At 40.3% G+C, this 13,873-nt stretch overlaps 2 protein-coding genes and 1 non-coding gene across 4 annotated transcripts; all 3 read right to left on the reverse strand.

The window, feature by feature from the left end:
- Positions 1-664: 664 nt before the first annotated feature.
- ddx18 (DEAD (Asp-Glu-Ala-Asp) box polypeptide 18) lies at positions 665-8,279 on the reverse strand. The gene is made up of 14 exons (XM_037790391.1): positions 8,078-8,279; positions 7,029-7,199; positions 6,719-6,946; positions 5,823-5,958; positions 5,527-5,627; positions 4,935-5,134; positions 4,428-4,542; positions 3,546-3,685; positions 3,283-3,444; positions 3,035-3,187; positions 2,658-2,771; positions 2,448-2,504; positions 1,635-1,812; positions 665-1,496 (listed from the first exon to the last, which is right to left on the reverse strand). The coding sequence occupies exons 1-14, from the start codon at positions 8,253-8,255 to the stop codon at positions 1,351-1,353; spliced, it is 2,079 nt and encodes a 692-aa protein (XP_037646319.1). The 5' UTR covers positions 8,256-8,279; the 3' UTR covers positions 665-1,350.
- LOC119500945 lies at positions 6,074-6,206 on the reverse strand. Its single transcript, XR_005209732.1, has one exon. It is a non-coding gene; the product is annotated as a small nucleolar RNA SNORA13 (small nucleolar RNA).
- Positions 8,280-9,375: 1,096 nt separating the features above from the next.
- LOC119500884 lies at positions 9,376-13,458 on the reverse strand. 2 transcript variants are annotated; one of them, XM_037790867.1, is made up of 4 exons: positions 13,141-13,458; positions 11,485-11,642; positions 10,706-11,386; positions 9,376-9,839 (listed from the first exon to the last, which is right to left on the reverse strand). In XM_037790867.1, the coding sequence occupies exons 1-4, from the start codon at positions 13,322-13,324 to the stop codon at positions 9,777-9,779; spliced, it is 1,086 nt and encodes a 361-aa protein (XP_037646795.1). In that variant the 5' UTR covers positions 13,325-13,458; the 3' UTR covers positions 9,376-9,776. The 2 variants fall into 2 exon arrangements, with proteins under 2 accessions (XP_037646795.1, XP_037646794.1); XM_037790866.1 differs by lacking the exon at positions 9,376-9,839 and having other exon boundaries at positions 10,020-11,386; positions 13,141-13,455.
- Between the last annotated feature and the right edge of the window lie 415 nt (positions 13,459-13,873).

Here is a 13,873-nt window from a genome sequence, read left to right on the forward strand (position 1 = left end):
AGCAACAATAACCTCATGGGATCGAGGCAGCTGCAGTTGCTCTCCACCGACTGCAAAACCCAGGGCATTATGGGAAACGCCTGGCTGTCGCCTGATCACAGAGCTGATTGGCTCTTAGTTTCTGACAGCAAACACCACATGTTGTAGAAAGTCACAACTTTCTGTGTAATTGTAATATTTAATTTGTAGGCTATTAGTCTCATGTTGTGCAATGAAGGTTTCATCTGTTAAACACATCTATATAGCAGTTGTCAAAACGAGTGTTTTAGAAGGCAGACATTAAAATAATGCAGGATATCCAATGGCAGATACACACACATTTCCATATATATTTACAAACAAATATAAATAAATCCCAACGTGGTCTGCAAACTACAAGTAGCCTACAGATCGGATCTAACAGGATGTCATTTTTCCTGAGACTTCCTATAAATTCTTTGAAGGCTGCTGGAAACCGTCCGACTCGACTGCAGCTTTTTGTCTCCGCCCCCCCCCCACTGCTGCCGCCTGATCTCGTCTACTTCCAAGGCGAGGCGCAGTTCACAAAGCATCATGGTACGTTTAGATACTAATCAGTTGTATTTAAGCACAAGCTTTTTAGATCAGAGCATGAAAATTCTGAAGCTCACTTTTTAGAATGAAAACACCTCAGGATTACGTTTTCTTAAAGTTATAAAATTTATTGAGATTTTTCATCATTTAAAGGGAATGTTGCTATATTTGTTTCTGATGAACTTAACTGTGATTTTTGTAACATGTATCTAATTATCCCAGATCCTATTTGTGTGCCTGCCGGTTGCTTTGTTTGACAAGATGCATAGCAGGAGTCCTTCAGCTCTGCAGGAATGTGGATGCTGTAATAATGTGATGTATAATAAAAGAATTTTACATCAGAACCTCACGTGGTTTATATCGGGCGACTTCATGCTCATGGCCAGTGTCCGCTGTTGGCCGGTACTCATCGGTACGCAGTACCGGCACTTCTTTTACTCCTTGGCAAAGTCTACATAGTATGAATGAAGCAAACTAAATATATTTAAAGTCGATAGAGATTTAATATTCCACTCAGGTGACATGAGGAAATGTTAGAAAGGTGAGCTTTTCTTTGTTGATCAGGAATCCACAGTGGAATGCAGCGACCTCCTCAACACACAACACCTACAATGTTTGTTTACAAAAGACTTTTACATAACTCATAGGAGGACAAGTGGGCCTAAAGGAAGTCTGAGAGACTTGTGCCCTACACAATACACAGCATCCTGTTCAAAGCAGGAAGTTCATGTAATAAAAAAAGGGCAGTTCTTCTAAGAGAAGAGGAATCAGTCCAGGAGGAGTTCACGTGACGGGGTTTCAGCGGGAGAACTGTCTCCTGTCACCCTTTCCTTTGTTGACATGCTTGAAGATTCTGGATTTTTGCCCGATCTTGGACTTCTGGTATCCAAAACCGCCTCCGCCGCCTCGCTTCTGCATCTTTACACCTCTACTGCTGTGGACATCTGGAGAAGAGCCGAGTTAAGGAAACTAAATTGTTTTTTTTAATCATACATTTCTACATGAAAATTGAGGAACACAAACGACGACAATAAGACTTAACATATCAAACAAGCCGTGTGCAGAATCACAGTAAAGGATACTCAGATCGACGTATGGAGGAACTTTGAAGCCAAAAGACAGCGCCACCATGGGGAGGTTGAGGGTGTTGACGCTGTAGATCTGTTTGAGTGAGTGGGAGTCGTAAGCCCTCACGTAGGACTTGTAGGCCTCTTGGGCTGACTTGTGGAGATAGTAGTTCTTCTCAATCAGCTTATCCAGCTAAGGAACAAAAGGCAGAGGGGCAAAGCTTCAAAATTCACAAGTGGGCTATTTACTGATGTATTTTATATCCAGGGATGCAAACATGTGGTGAAAAGAGAGAGCTGCCAGAAGTCGGAAAATATAAATGTGACAGCGTAATATCATATACCCATGTGATGAAGGCCTGCGCTACACGCTTAAATAAATTGGAAATGAATGGTTAATGTAAAGTTTTACTAGAAATTTAAATGCACTCTTATTCAATGGAAATAAAGAAGGTTATTTTAAGGGGAACATGTTTTTAATCCCATATCTTATCTAGCCTATGTATTGGTTTTAAATTAAATTATTTCCAAAATAAAACTATGCCAAAAATTTACAAAACATGTGAATCATTTGACTCAAATCATGTGAATCTACTAAATCAACTCAACTTATAAAAGTGCAGTGTAAAGATAATTCATCCATTTGTTCATTCATTAAGCCTATAAAAAGGTGGGGGACACCACCTCTCAGCTGAGCGTGCACGCACATTCCACGGATGTCCTTTAATACCCTTAAATTTACACATCGTACATTTGGTATTAGCATTTCATTTTTCTAACTATAGAAAACTAACAACTACTATTTAAAGATATAAGTAGATTTCTTACCTGAGACTGGATATCAGAGATTTTCGTCCAAGAAAAGTCAAACTCGCTCAGTGGGACCTGGACAATAAAGAGGCATGTAAATAGAGAGCAGTCCCATTTATAGACATGTCCATCTTGTTGGGTTCAACATTAGTAAAGGTTGATAGGATAAAGTAAAATTAGCAATCAGCTGTGAATCTAAATGAAAACAGTGGGGTTTGAGATGGTTACCTTGGCCTGTTTCAGGAAGCGGAGGAAGCCGAGCTCCTCCGGTCGGAGGATCAGGAGCGCGTGGCCTCGGCCGTTGATGCCTCTGGCTGTTCTGCCCACCCTGTGGATGTACTCCTGCACATGCAAAGTCAAGTTTAGAAGGAGTCCTAATCTGTGACTCGGCTCAAACTCAAAAGGTGACCTTCACAAGTCATCGAGAGTTTGTGAGCCACGTCGCTGATTTCAATAGAACTGACCCGAACGCTTCGACCGTTGCAATCACCGAAGCTTCTAAGCCCAAAAAATGGTATTTGGGACAGCCCTAGATTTCACATTGATTTTTTTGCTCCAATTTTGAATTATGGTCATGTTCTATTATGTGGTAATAGTTTGGATACCTTGGGGTCATCTGGAGGGTCGTACTGGATGATCCAGTCCACCTCGGGGATGTCCAGACCTCGAGCTGCCACGTCAGTACACAGCAGGATGCCCGAGTCGGCGTTGCAGAACTGGAAGAAGGTGGTGGTACGTTTGGTCTGCTTCTGCTTGCCCTGGTAAACAAAAAGATAAACAGTGTTTTACAACAGCTGGCTCTGTAGGCGTGTAGGGGAATACCGTATGAGATTTAACAAGTGACACGTCTTACATGGATGGCCATGACGGGCAGGTCGATGTAGTTGAGTAGCTCATAGTGGAATTTCACAGACATACAGGAAGAGAAGAAGACCATGAGCTTCTTCTTGCGGTTCTTCTTCAGGAAGGTGAAGAGCAGCAGGAAGCGCTTCTCTGACGGGCACACCACATAACCCTGAAACACAGGAGAGATCATGTTAGTGTGGTGCCGAGGAGCTTCGAGGCCAGTCCACCTTCAGCGGAACATCGACTGAACAGAAAAGCAGCAGACAGTACCTGCTCCAGGCCGTCAACGGTGGCGTTGTCTTTGTTGTCATCCACGCCGACGTAGAGGGGCTCTTTCTTCAGGGAGATGCGAGCCAAGTCCTCCACCTTACGGGTCTGAGTGGCTGAAAACAGCATGGTCTGTCTCTTCTCTGGACAACAGAGGCAGAAAACAGGGATTCAGAGGGAGCCGGATGGATAAGAGGCTTGAGTACTTGCTATCTTCTGACGTTTTATGTTGTGCTATTTACTGGAAATGACATTATAGCCAACAGCCAGTGGGAAACTTTCAGGCGACCTCCTGGTGATCTCCCTCCAGCCAGCTGTCACCTTATTTATGAGTAGGAGGTATCGTAAAGATAACTCCTCATTTCAACTTCACGAATCAGCCGTTCCTCATTGACACGTTTGTGATAAATAAAAGCCTACCAATAGTATTTATGCAACAGGCAGCATTTATATTTTTTGTATAACTTCAACTTGTTATTCTTGAAGTCTCTGAGAATTGAGAAACACTAAAAACTTTAGTAAAAAGTGTTTGTTTAGCATGAATAAATGTTACCTTTTGCCTTTCTGTGTTTACATTATTGCAATCAGTTGATAGAAATTTTTCAAATATAAAAATTCCACAATCTTATACTCTGCATTCGTGCCATAATTTGCCACACTGCCTTTATTAGCGCACATCGGACTGGAGGAGATCCTGAAATCAACACCCCTATGTACTGAATTGAGAATCGATTTTTGAATCGAATCATGGCGGTTTTGACTACTATTTTAAAAAATCTGAGTGCCCTAACTTTACAAAAGTGCAATGCTAAATTGCTAAAGTAGCCCTTTAACAAAACAATCCCGTCACAGAGGAATGAGAGCTGTGCAACAATAGATACGTACTTGGCAGCAGTTTGATGATCTGCTTCAGTTCCTCCTCGAAGCCCACCTCTAAGATACGGTCAGCCTCATCAATAATCAGACACTGGAGGTTCTTGTACATGAAGCCAGCGGTATTCTGAAGGACAACATTAGTAACATGGTAAATATTATTATCCAAGTATTAACAACAAGCAGGATCTGCAGAAACTAGGGCTGTCAATTGATTAAAATATTTAATCACAACTAATTGCCTCACTGTACCTTAGAGGGAGATTTGTCAAGTATGTAATACTCTTATCAACATGGGAGTGGACAAATATGATGCTGAATTTGTGTTAACGTGTTATTACCGCGTTAACTTTGACAGCCCTAGCAGAAACACACCAATAAAACAATGAGCTTATGTTTGAACTGTACTGACTACTAATACTATGAATGGATAACGGCCTGTTTCATATGCTATGTTCCAGAAGCGTTGGCAGTAGTGTTGTTGTGCCATATATCCCCTCAGGACTCCACCCCTCTCACCTGGAGGTGGTCCAGCAGACGGCCCGGTGTGCACACCAGGATGTTGACGCCGTTGGCCAGCCTCTGGGCCTCAGCTGAGCGGTTGCTGCCCCCCATGATCAGACCAAAGGTGTGCACATGGTGTGCCATCAGCTCCTTCAGCACACCGTAAGTCTGCATGGCCAACTCACGTGTGGGAGAAAGGATCACTACACCGGTGCCTGAGAGGAAGAGGAGGACATTAGTCAAGAGCTTTGACTCAACTTACATAATACAGTTTGATACATTAGGTAAAATAAATACATTTCCCTCTCCCTCAGCAGCCCACAGAGTGTTTAAAGCTAGGGTAGGTAATGTAATTTAGAAACATTTTTTTTGTACTAACAATATTCATGTTTGTTTTTTACGACTTGGTGACTTTCTCTCTAGATGTAGGGACTTTTGGAGCTAGTGCTGCTACTTTCTTTGGAAAAGAGTTGGCAACACTGGGCTGGGTTTTTGGGTTGAATCATTTTTAAAATCTACTGTACTGTTGCTGGTTTCTCAAGATTACCAACCCTAGCTTTAAGCCAGAACATATTGGGGAGAGTGGAAACATTAACAGGAGTCTTACCGTTCCTGGGCATGAACTTGAGTTTGTAGATGAGCTCTATAGACGGGATGAGGAAGGCCAAGGTTTTACCACTACCTGTCTTGGCAGCAGCTAGAACATCCCTACAGAGAAGCAAACAGAAACACTGATTAAGTATTGACAACGTCACAATCGGATTCTGGTCTAAAGTCAATCATGCTTTTTATCTGAAATGAGCTGCCCTCAAAAGGCCATAGCCAAAAGACACGAAACCCAGTCTGACATTATGGTCCATCACTTATTAAGTTACAAGCAGCTCACGAGAGTCTGAGACTTACCTTCCCTCCAACAAGGGACGAATACTTTTGTGCTGGATCTCCGTCATGTGTTCAAAGCCCATCTCCTTCACTGCTTTCAGCGTGCTGTCACTCACCAGCTCAGCAAGAGAGGTAAAGGATGTGTCCTCAAATGCTCCTGAAAGACCCAAAAGCAGATTCCATTTAAAGACCATTTAAAGACCATTTAAAGACCAAGGTGAAGCAGGAAAAACAGCTGATGTTATCGGCCATGGGAAACTAGTTAAAATCCATTGTGTCCTTGCAGTTAGTCCTGTCAGGAGAATCACTGGTGACTCCTCCCAAAGACAACCACAAGAATCTCTGTATGCCTTAGTTGACACCCTTTTCATGATGGAAACACTGAAAGGGCAACACATAAAGGCAACGCGGCTGAATTTTGTTTTTCACTTCAGGTCAATGTGTGTGTATGTAGACCGAACAGTAGCAGGTGGGTCTGCTACAGCCTCTGAAAAATGGAAAATCGTACATTTACCCAAGTACTGTAGTTGAGTACAGTTCTGAGGTACTCGTTCTTATATTTACTTAGAGTATTTCCATTTGTTATAACTTTATATCTACTAGTCAAAATGTAATTACAGGTATCTAAAATTAGAGTTTCCGCCTCGTAATTCTAGATGCAGAAAAAAACGTGTGATGTCACAACAAAAAATGAGTCTAACAAAACTGTTTTTAAACTGCTGAACTTTTTACAGTGGGCTTTCAGTAAAATTCAGGACATATTAAGGAAAACTATGTGATTTCTCACTACGGGGCCTGTCCAGATGCACCATGCCGTTTTTATCTTCTGTACTCAGCTAATGGAAATCCTCACAGGTAATACAACTGCTGAAGAGCCAGCCGGCTCTGTAGTAAACAAACTGCTATTTCTTCAATACCTGTTAAGCCAGATGGTAATTCAGGTTGATCTTCCTCTTCTTCATCATCATCTCCAGTTTTGTCCTCCTCCTCCTCATCTTCATCATCTTCTCCCTCCTCCTCTTCATCTGCAGCTTCCTCTGGTTTATCAACAGCCTGTTCTCCATCTGCTAATGTTGCTCCCTCCTCCTCCTCCTCCTCCTCTTCGTCGTCTGCTGCTTCTTTCACTGTTTTGGTCTTCTTCTCAACTGAAGTAAGGATACAACATGTTAGTTAGCCATCACAAATCTATCTATCTATTTGAGGTTGTCAACCTCCTCTAGCTGTTACCTGGTGTATCAGCAGTGTCAGCAAGCTTTCTTTTCTTCTTTGACTTCTTCTTCAGAGGAGTCTCCTCTGTTGTGGTCCCTTCCGATGGTAACCCAATCTGCTTCTTCGGTTTCTTCTTACAAAGAGTTGCAGGCTGCTCACAACATTCCTCCTCCAACCCGTTTGAGTTCACTGTCAAAAGCATCATGAAAACAAAACACACATTTACCGGATCAGTCAGATGATGTGGAAAAAAACTATGAGCAGTTAAGATGTACTTCATGATTATTACAATTCCTGGGAATTTAAAATGTTTCCTCACGTTTATGGAAGTCAGTATAATTTTCCCTTTGCATTTCATCCCTTATTTAATTCCCCAAACTTATTTATTTATGTATTTTTTTTTTAGACATTTCTTATGTATTTCTGCCTCATTATGCAAATGAGAGGGCTGTCAAATATATAAAAGGGGAAATTAAACAGGAGTAAATAAATAAGGGAATTAGTACAAAGATAAATAAATAGAGAAGCAAAACAGAAATATAAATTTAGTTATTTATTTAAAATAAAGTCTCAATTAATGACTACATTTATTTTTTATACTATTTTTGGTACATTTAATGATTCATTATCGAATCATTTATTTATTTATTTTGGCAGGTTACTCACAGCGGTGGAAGAAGTATTCAGATCCTTTACTGCAGTAAAAGTACTAATACCACACTTTGAAAATACTCCAATACAAGTAAAAGTCCTGCATTCAGAACTTAAAGGAGAACTTTGTAAATAACGTTACACGATGCTAGCTACATTTTAGCGACGCTTATAAATCACAATAATCAGCGACACATGACGGTGATGTACACAGACAATAATCTGATGTTACTAGCCGACGTTATGTCTGTCAGTGAAATGTAAACGATGTGAAGAGAGTTCCTGATTTAAAGCCATGCAGTGAGGAGCTAACGGAGCTAGCTTAGCTTAGCAGGTGACGAACTTCACCTGCTTCAGAAACACAGAAAACAACAACAACAACATCCGGATACTCTGTTTTTATTTACAGCACATACCCGTCTCTTCGTCGTCTTTCTGTTCCCTCAGTAGTTTGCGCTCTTTGTTCTTATCAGTTCTTTTCTGTATCTTCTTGCGGAGCAGCTTCATCTGCAGGTCCGCCATGTTTAACGACGCACAGCAACACGTGTGTGTGTGTGAGAGGTCTGCAGGACCCTTCCGGGTACCGCTCTGCATTGCCTGATTGAAAATGCAAAAGGACCTCACTAGTCGAACAGGCATGTCTATGGGCATAATCTTATAAACTTCACTGAGGAAAGACGTTTGATCACGGGGGAAACAGAGATAAATAAAATATAGAAACACTGACAGTGACTATTAGTAATTAGCTTACAATTGTATGGCTTAGTAGTGAAGGTGTTGGGTTTAATAATTCTGTTTCCCAAGAATAAACCTATACAGACCCAACATACTTGTAAAAAAAAAAAGGCATAATATGCACATGCATGAATTTAATCATTTCTACAAGTGTTTGTTTTGGGGTAATTTGCAGCCAATAAGGAACTACCCGAAAATATGGTGCCAGCTGTTAACTGACATGATTTGCACCTATTACTTAACATATATTGTAAATTATGATTGATTGTTAAATAGTTTATGATTGATTGTTAAATAGCCTAGTCGTTGTTGCTGTGTAATTTCACCACCGTCATGCAAAACTCACTTGAACATACAGTAGCTATACAAATATATGAGTCTGAGGGACAACAAAGGAACAGGCTATGTTAAAAAAACAGCCTATCATTGCAAATGATCCTCGCCATCATCCTTCTTCAGGAAAGTGGTGACCTACAGGTCCTGACAGCTCTGACTTGTTCAAAGACCTGTTTCAGTGAAGATGTGTTGCAAATATCAGAAGATAAAAGGTTGTCAGACCTGTTGCTTTTATGAAACAGCTGCTGCTGTGTCCTCATTTTACTTTTATATTTTATATTTTATTCAGCAGATCCCTTCCTCTGTAACTGAAAGTTCGTATTGTTGACATTTCAAGCTATATTGTATGTATTCATGTCTACTCTGAAATCGAGAGGGTTTGTATAATTAAAAAAAAAGACATTTTCAAAGTGAGACCATAGTCTGTTGTATGCACAGACTTGTGAAACAACAACACATTTATGCAACACATGAGAACTAAGCTTCCCCTTACCAAATTTGTTCATTACATGGGAATATGATTCACTCAAAATAAAAAAAAAATACCTATGCACAATCCTGGAGAAAGATTCATGGCAGCAGAGATTGCATCTTTCATTGTCATCTTCAGGAAAATCAGCAATCATTTTAATTTGATTCTTTATGAATTAAATGCAACAGCTTTATTAGAGTTAAATCTTCATATTAATGTCAGTCGGTGTTTTCCAGTGTTAATTTGAACTCTCCGAGGCCCGATCACATCTATTTTCTTGCATGTTCAGAATATCCAGATTTATCGTGTCTCTTCCCTGAGACATTTTAACCTGTAAATAACATTTCAACAGAATTAGCTGGTTTAAATTAATTTAGTGACATGGACAGTAAATATAGAGTCAGTTCAGCTCTATGAGAGATGGGGAAATGAAAGAAGATTACATTCATTTTAAGGTATTGAAAAATGTTGCTTCAAGAAATATCAGTCACTAATCTAAGTCTGGTTTTGAACCTTAACTTGCTCTCCATCCATTCATCCATCCATCCATTATCTGTAACCCCTTATCCTGTTCAGGGTCGTGGAGCCGATCCCAGCTGACATTGGGCGTAGGCCTTAACTTGCTGTCGCTCATCCTAAAATACTTTTTTTTTTAATAGAATCCAAATAATCCTGATTAGTGCAACAGAAGAGAGTAACACTACCATCTGCTTGTCAATGGTTGGTTGGAACTGTCAATATTTTCCTACCTGTGCAGTCAGCTTGCAGACGCCATTGACTAAGTACTATTACACACACAAGGTACACAACAAAGGTGAAAACCCTTATTTTCTCTTTAATAGGAGCAGAGTATCATCGATTCGAGTTGGATCACACAGCGTCCACTGCCTTATGCCTACAGCTCAGAATGTTCCATAACTTTGTAACACTTTCAGGCTCAAAAGTTACTCCCATGTTAAATACCATACTTAAAGTACAGACCAAGTAGGCCTATAAATTAGTCTGAATTGTTTTTGAAAGGCATAGATTCATTAGAAACTAGACATCTTGTGTTTGAAAAGGCAGAAAAGTTTCTCGGTGGTGATTCCACTATTACATGCAGTCCTTGGCATTGTAGTGTCCTTAAGTACTCCGATAGGCTATACGTCTTTATCCTATTCCCATATCTTTTAAAACTATCAATATGGATAATTGTTGAAATCCTCTACAAAGTGCTACTAAGTGCTAATACGTTACAATCATCAAGACTTCTGTATGGCAAAGAGGGCAATTTACAGCATCTGTTTTCTACTGTTATCATTTACTGTTGAATGACTGATGGAAGTGTTCCAAGTCTTAAGAAGCTTTTCTAACCTACACTTTACTGACTGGGATGACTGTGATCAGGAAAAATAGTGGCAACTCTGTATCTAAAATGTCAAGCCGACGGAAGAGCCTCCTCCTCAATCTTAACCGTGTGGGGCTCTGTCTCTCTTTTGATCTCAGACGCCTGAATAATAACCTGAGAGCCGTGTTCACTCATGCCTTCCAGTGCTTGGCCTTGCTGGACGGGCTGCATTAACTGACTCCTGGACATTCTCCTCACGTGCTTCATCTCCTCCCATCTCTGTATCCTCCTTCCAATCTCACAGGCCTTGTTCTTTCTCTTCAAAAACCTCTGCCTCCATGAGTAGTTTGTTTGTGAAGATGCCTGCTGGGGCCCGGAGCAGCCGTGTAACTGAGCGCTCTCCCTATGTGTCGGCACTCGAACGCACCGTCGCTGCACGTCCTCCTCCACCGCTTTGAACACAATGTCGGTGATATCTCGGCGAAGTCTCATGAGCACCATGGGGTCTTTAATTTGATGCATGTCTGCCAACATAACCTCTGCAAACTGGTTTAGTATGTTGTGTCTGGGTGTGTTTGGTGCAGATGTTTGGTCAGGCTGATCGGCAGAACCCTCGTCGTTGTGACGGCGAGGACAGCTCAAAGACATGACCTCTGTGACCTGAGGCTGTGGGTTTGGACAGTGCATGGGAGCAGCAGGGTTCAGGCTCGAGGACGGGTGGGGTTCATCCTCCGGATCTTGCTCAGTCACATCAGCATCCAGTGGGCTACCAAATGAGCTTCCCATCTCCTGATCAATACTTCCTTCAGTCTCCAGCTCCTCGTCGTCCTCATCCCGATCATCAAACTTGTCCTCCTGCAAAAAGAGTATAAGCAGAAACATACATAAACATGTGCAATCCAGCTCTGCAGGGGAGGCATCTGCAGGTTTTTTCTGCTTTAGTTTCAACTTACCAGATATGATTCACCTCGCCTGCGAACTATATAAGGCTTCAGAAAATCAAGTTTCTCCCTAAGCATCTTTTGCTGGGTAGTGCTGACCCTCTCCGGATGCCATAGCACCCTCCCGTACTGAGTCCGGAGCGATCTTGATCTTCTCTCAACATCAGATACTGCAAGGTGAAAATAGGCCTTAGCAAAATATGCTAAATAGTAGGGCTGCACAATTAATCGAATATTAATCGCCATCACAATTTTGGCCTCCCACAATTAAACGATCATTTCAAATACGTGCTCCGCTCATAGAAAACTCTGCTGCATAAATCAAGCAGGTTTTCAACAGTCTCGTATATCCAATTTCTTTTCTACTCTACTAGTAAAAAAATGAGTATTAGGCCATGGTACATCATAATGCTACCATGATACGTTCAAATGTAATCTTGTAAAATGTAGTTTTTGGCGTGAAACTTGAATAAATCCAGTTGTTTGAAGCAGATGTTTTCACAGCAATATGAAATAGATATTAGAGAGAGAGTTTAACTCCTGTTTAACTTCCTAACACTAGCTCTAAGCAGCTTATAATATATAATTAGAACTACTAATGTCAAGATTTTTTAATCAAAGCAGATATTTAAATAAAAATACAATCATTTATTTCCTAATTGTGTGTTTTTATGCAAATAACCACTATAGATGATAATAACAAAGTAAAAAGGATAACATTTTTAGTTTTGGATGGTTGGAATGAAGCACGACATGGAAGTGAAAGCAGCGCTCTTTGCAATAGAAATACTTTGTCTCTAAAATCTAGAAATAATTGTGATAAATAATCGTGATCTCAATATTGATCAAAATATCGTGATTATCATTTTGGCCATAATCGTGCAGCCCTACTAAATAGTGACTGAACAGTAGTAATTTAGATGTAACGAAGAAGTTAAAGGATAAACCATAAAGTGCACACTGTAGGATAAGAAGCCTCTCTGTGTTTTTTATACATATGCAAACTATTTTTACCTATAGGCCTAATATGGAAATCATATGGCGGCGATCCATTGGTTTGAACACAGAATAACATGTAGCTAAGTGTAAGAGTAGGAGTAGTAGTAGTAGAGTAGTAGAGTAATAGTTACCGATGTGGGGTAAGAAGAAGACAATTTATATGTTTTAAAAGAAATAGACATTGTTCTTAAGAGGACGTCTTGTTTATCTCTAAATGTAGGCTACAACAATGTAAATGGTTCACATTAGGCTAGATAGATAGATAGATAGATAGATAGATAGTAACTTTATTGATCCAGAGGGAAATTCAGGTTTCCAGCATCACAGTTCCATAGTGCAAAAACATATTAGTAAAAAGGCAGTAAAAAAGTTAGTAGTGCAAAGTACAAAGTACAAAAAATAGTGCAGGGTAACAGCTGTGATACACGACTATTAAAAAGTGAATATAGTGCAGGGTAACTCCAGTAGCTTAGTCTATGAAAGTGCACTTGTCAGCCAATTCCCATTCCATAAACACAGAGTTGATGAAGTTCAGCTGGGTTCATTCTCTCCCTGTGCTTGCATATCATTGCTTCAGGTGTTTTTTTTATCCAACACTGCCTGAATGCTTCATCAACAACAGCATACACTGTTGTTTTAGTGTGTCACCCTTCACCTTCCAGCTCTTACCAGGCTTTCCGATGGACATCGCGAACTCGGTCCACAGACTGGTCTTCAGATCCTTGTCGTAGTAAGAGTCGACCGAGGAGTTAAACAGGCAGTCATGTCTGCGCCAGAAGTCGATCAGCATGTTGTCCATGGTTGGACCCCAGTGTGGTCCTCGGATCTGACCTCGAAAATGTGTCATAGTCATCTATCATAATATATAATATATACAGTATATATTTACACCGGCTCCTCGTCCCTCTCACGGATTGTGTTTATGCTTCTTCTTTAGTTGTGTGCCTTAACACCGGATGCAGCAAAACTTTACACGACGATTACTGCCATCATCTGATCTGGAGGAAGGACTGTTTACAGTTTATATGTCCTATAGTCATTATATTAATACAAAAATGAAATCAATATTTATATACGTTTTCATGATTATTAATTATCATTATAATGCTGCAGTAATCGTTCGTTCTCACTGTGCAATATCATTTTCCACTTGTGCAATTTTGTTAATAGTCTGTTTATTGTCAATACTGTATATACCGCTCCTGTTTTTATACTTCCTTCTATTTAAATGGTTCATATTTTGTTACACTTTGTTTAGCTCTTTTTTACTGCTGTACACTGCACATTTCCCTACTGCGGGACTAATAAAGGAATATCTTATGTTGATTTTATAGTATGGTCGCATATAGCCAAGTAATGGATATATCTTAAAAAAAAAAAAAAATAGGCTATATTAGGGCTG

The sequence above is a fragment of the Sebastes umbrosus genome, chromosome 13 (assembly GCF_015220745.1).
Source record: "Sebastes umbrosus isolate fSebUmb1 chromosome 13, fSebUmb1.pri, whole genome shotgun sequence".
In the NCBI taxonomy this organism is placed as follows: domain Eukaryota; kingdom Metazoa; phylum Chordata; class Actinopteri; order Perciformes; family Sebastidae; genus Sebastes; species Sebastes umbrosus.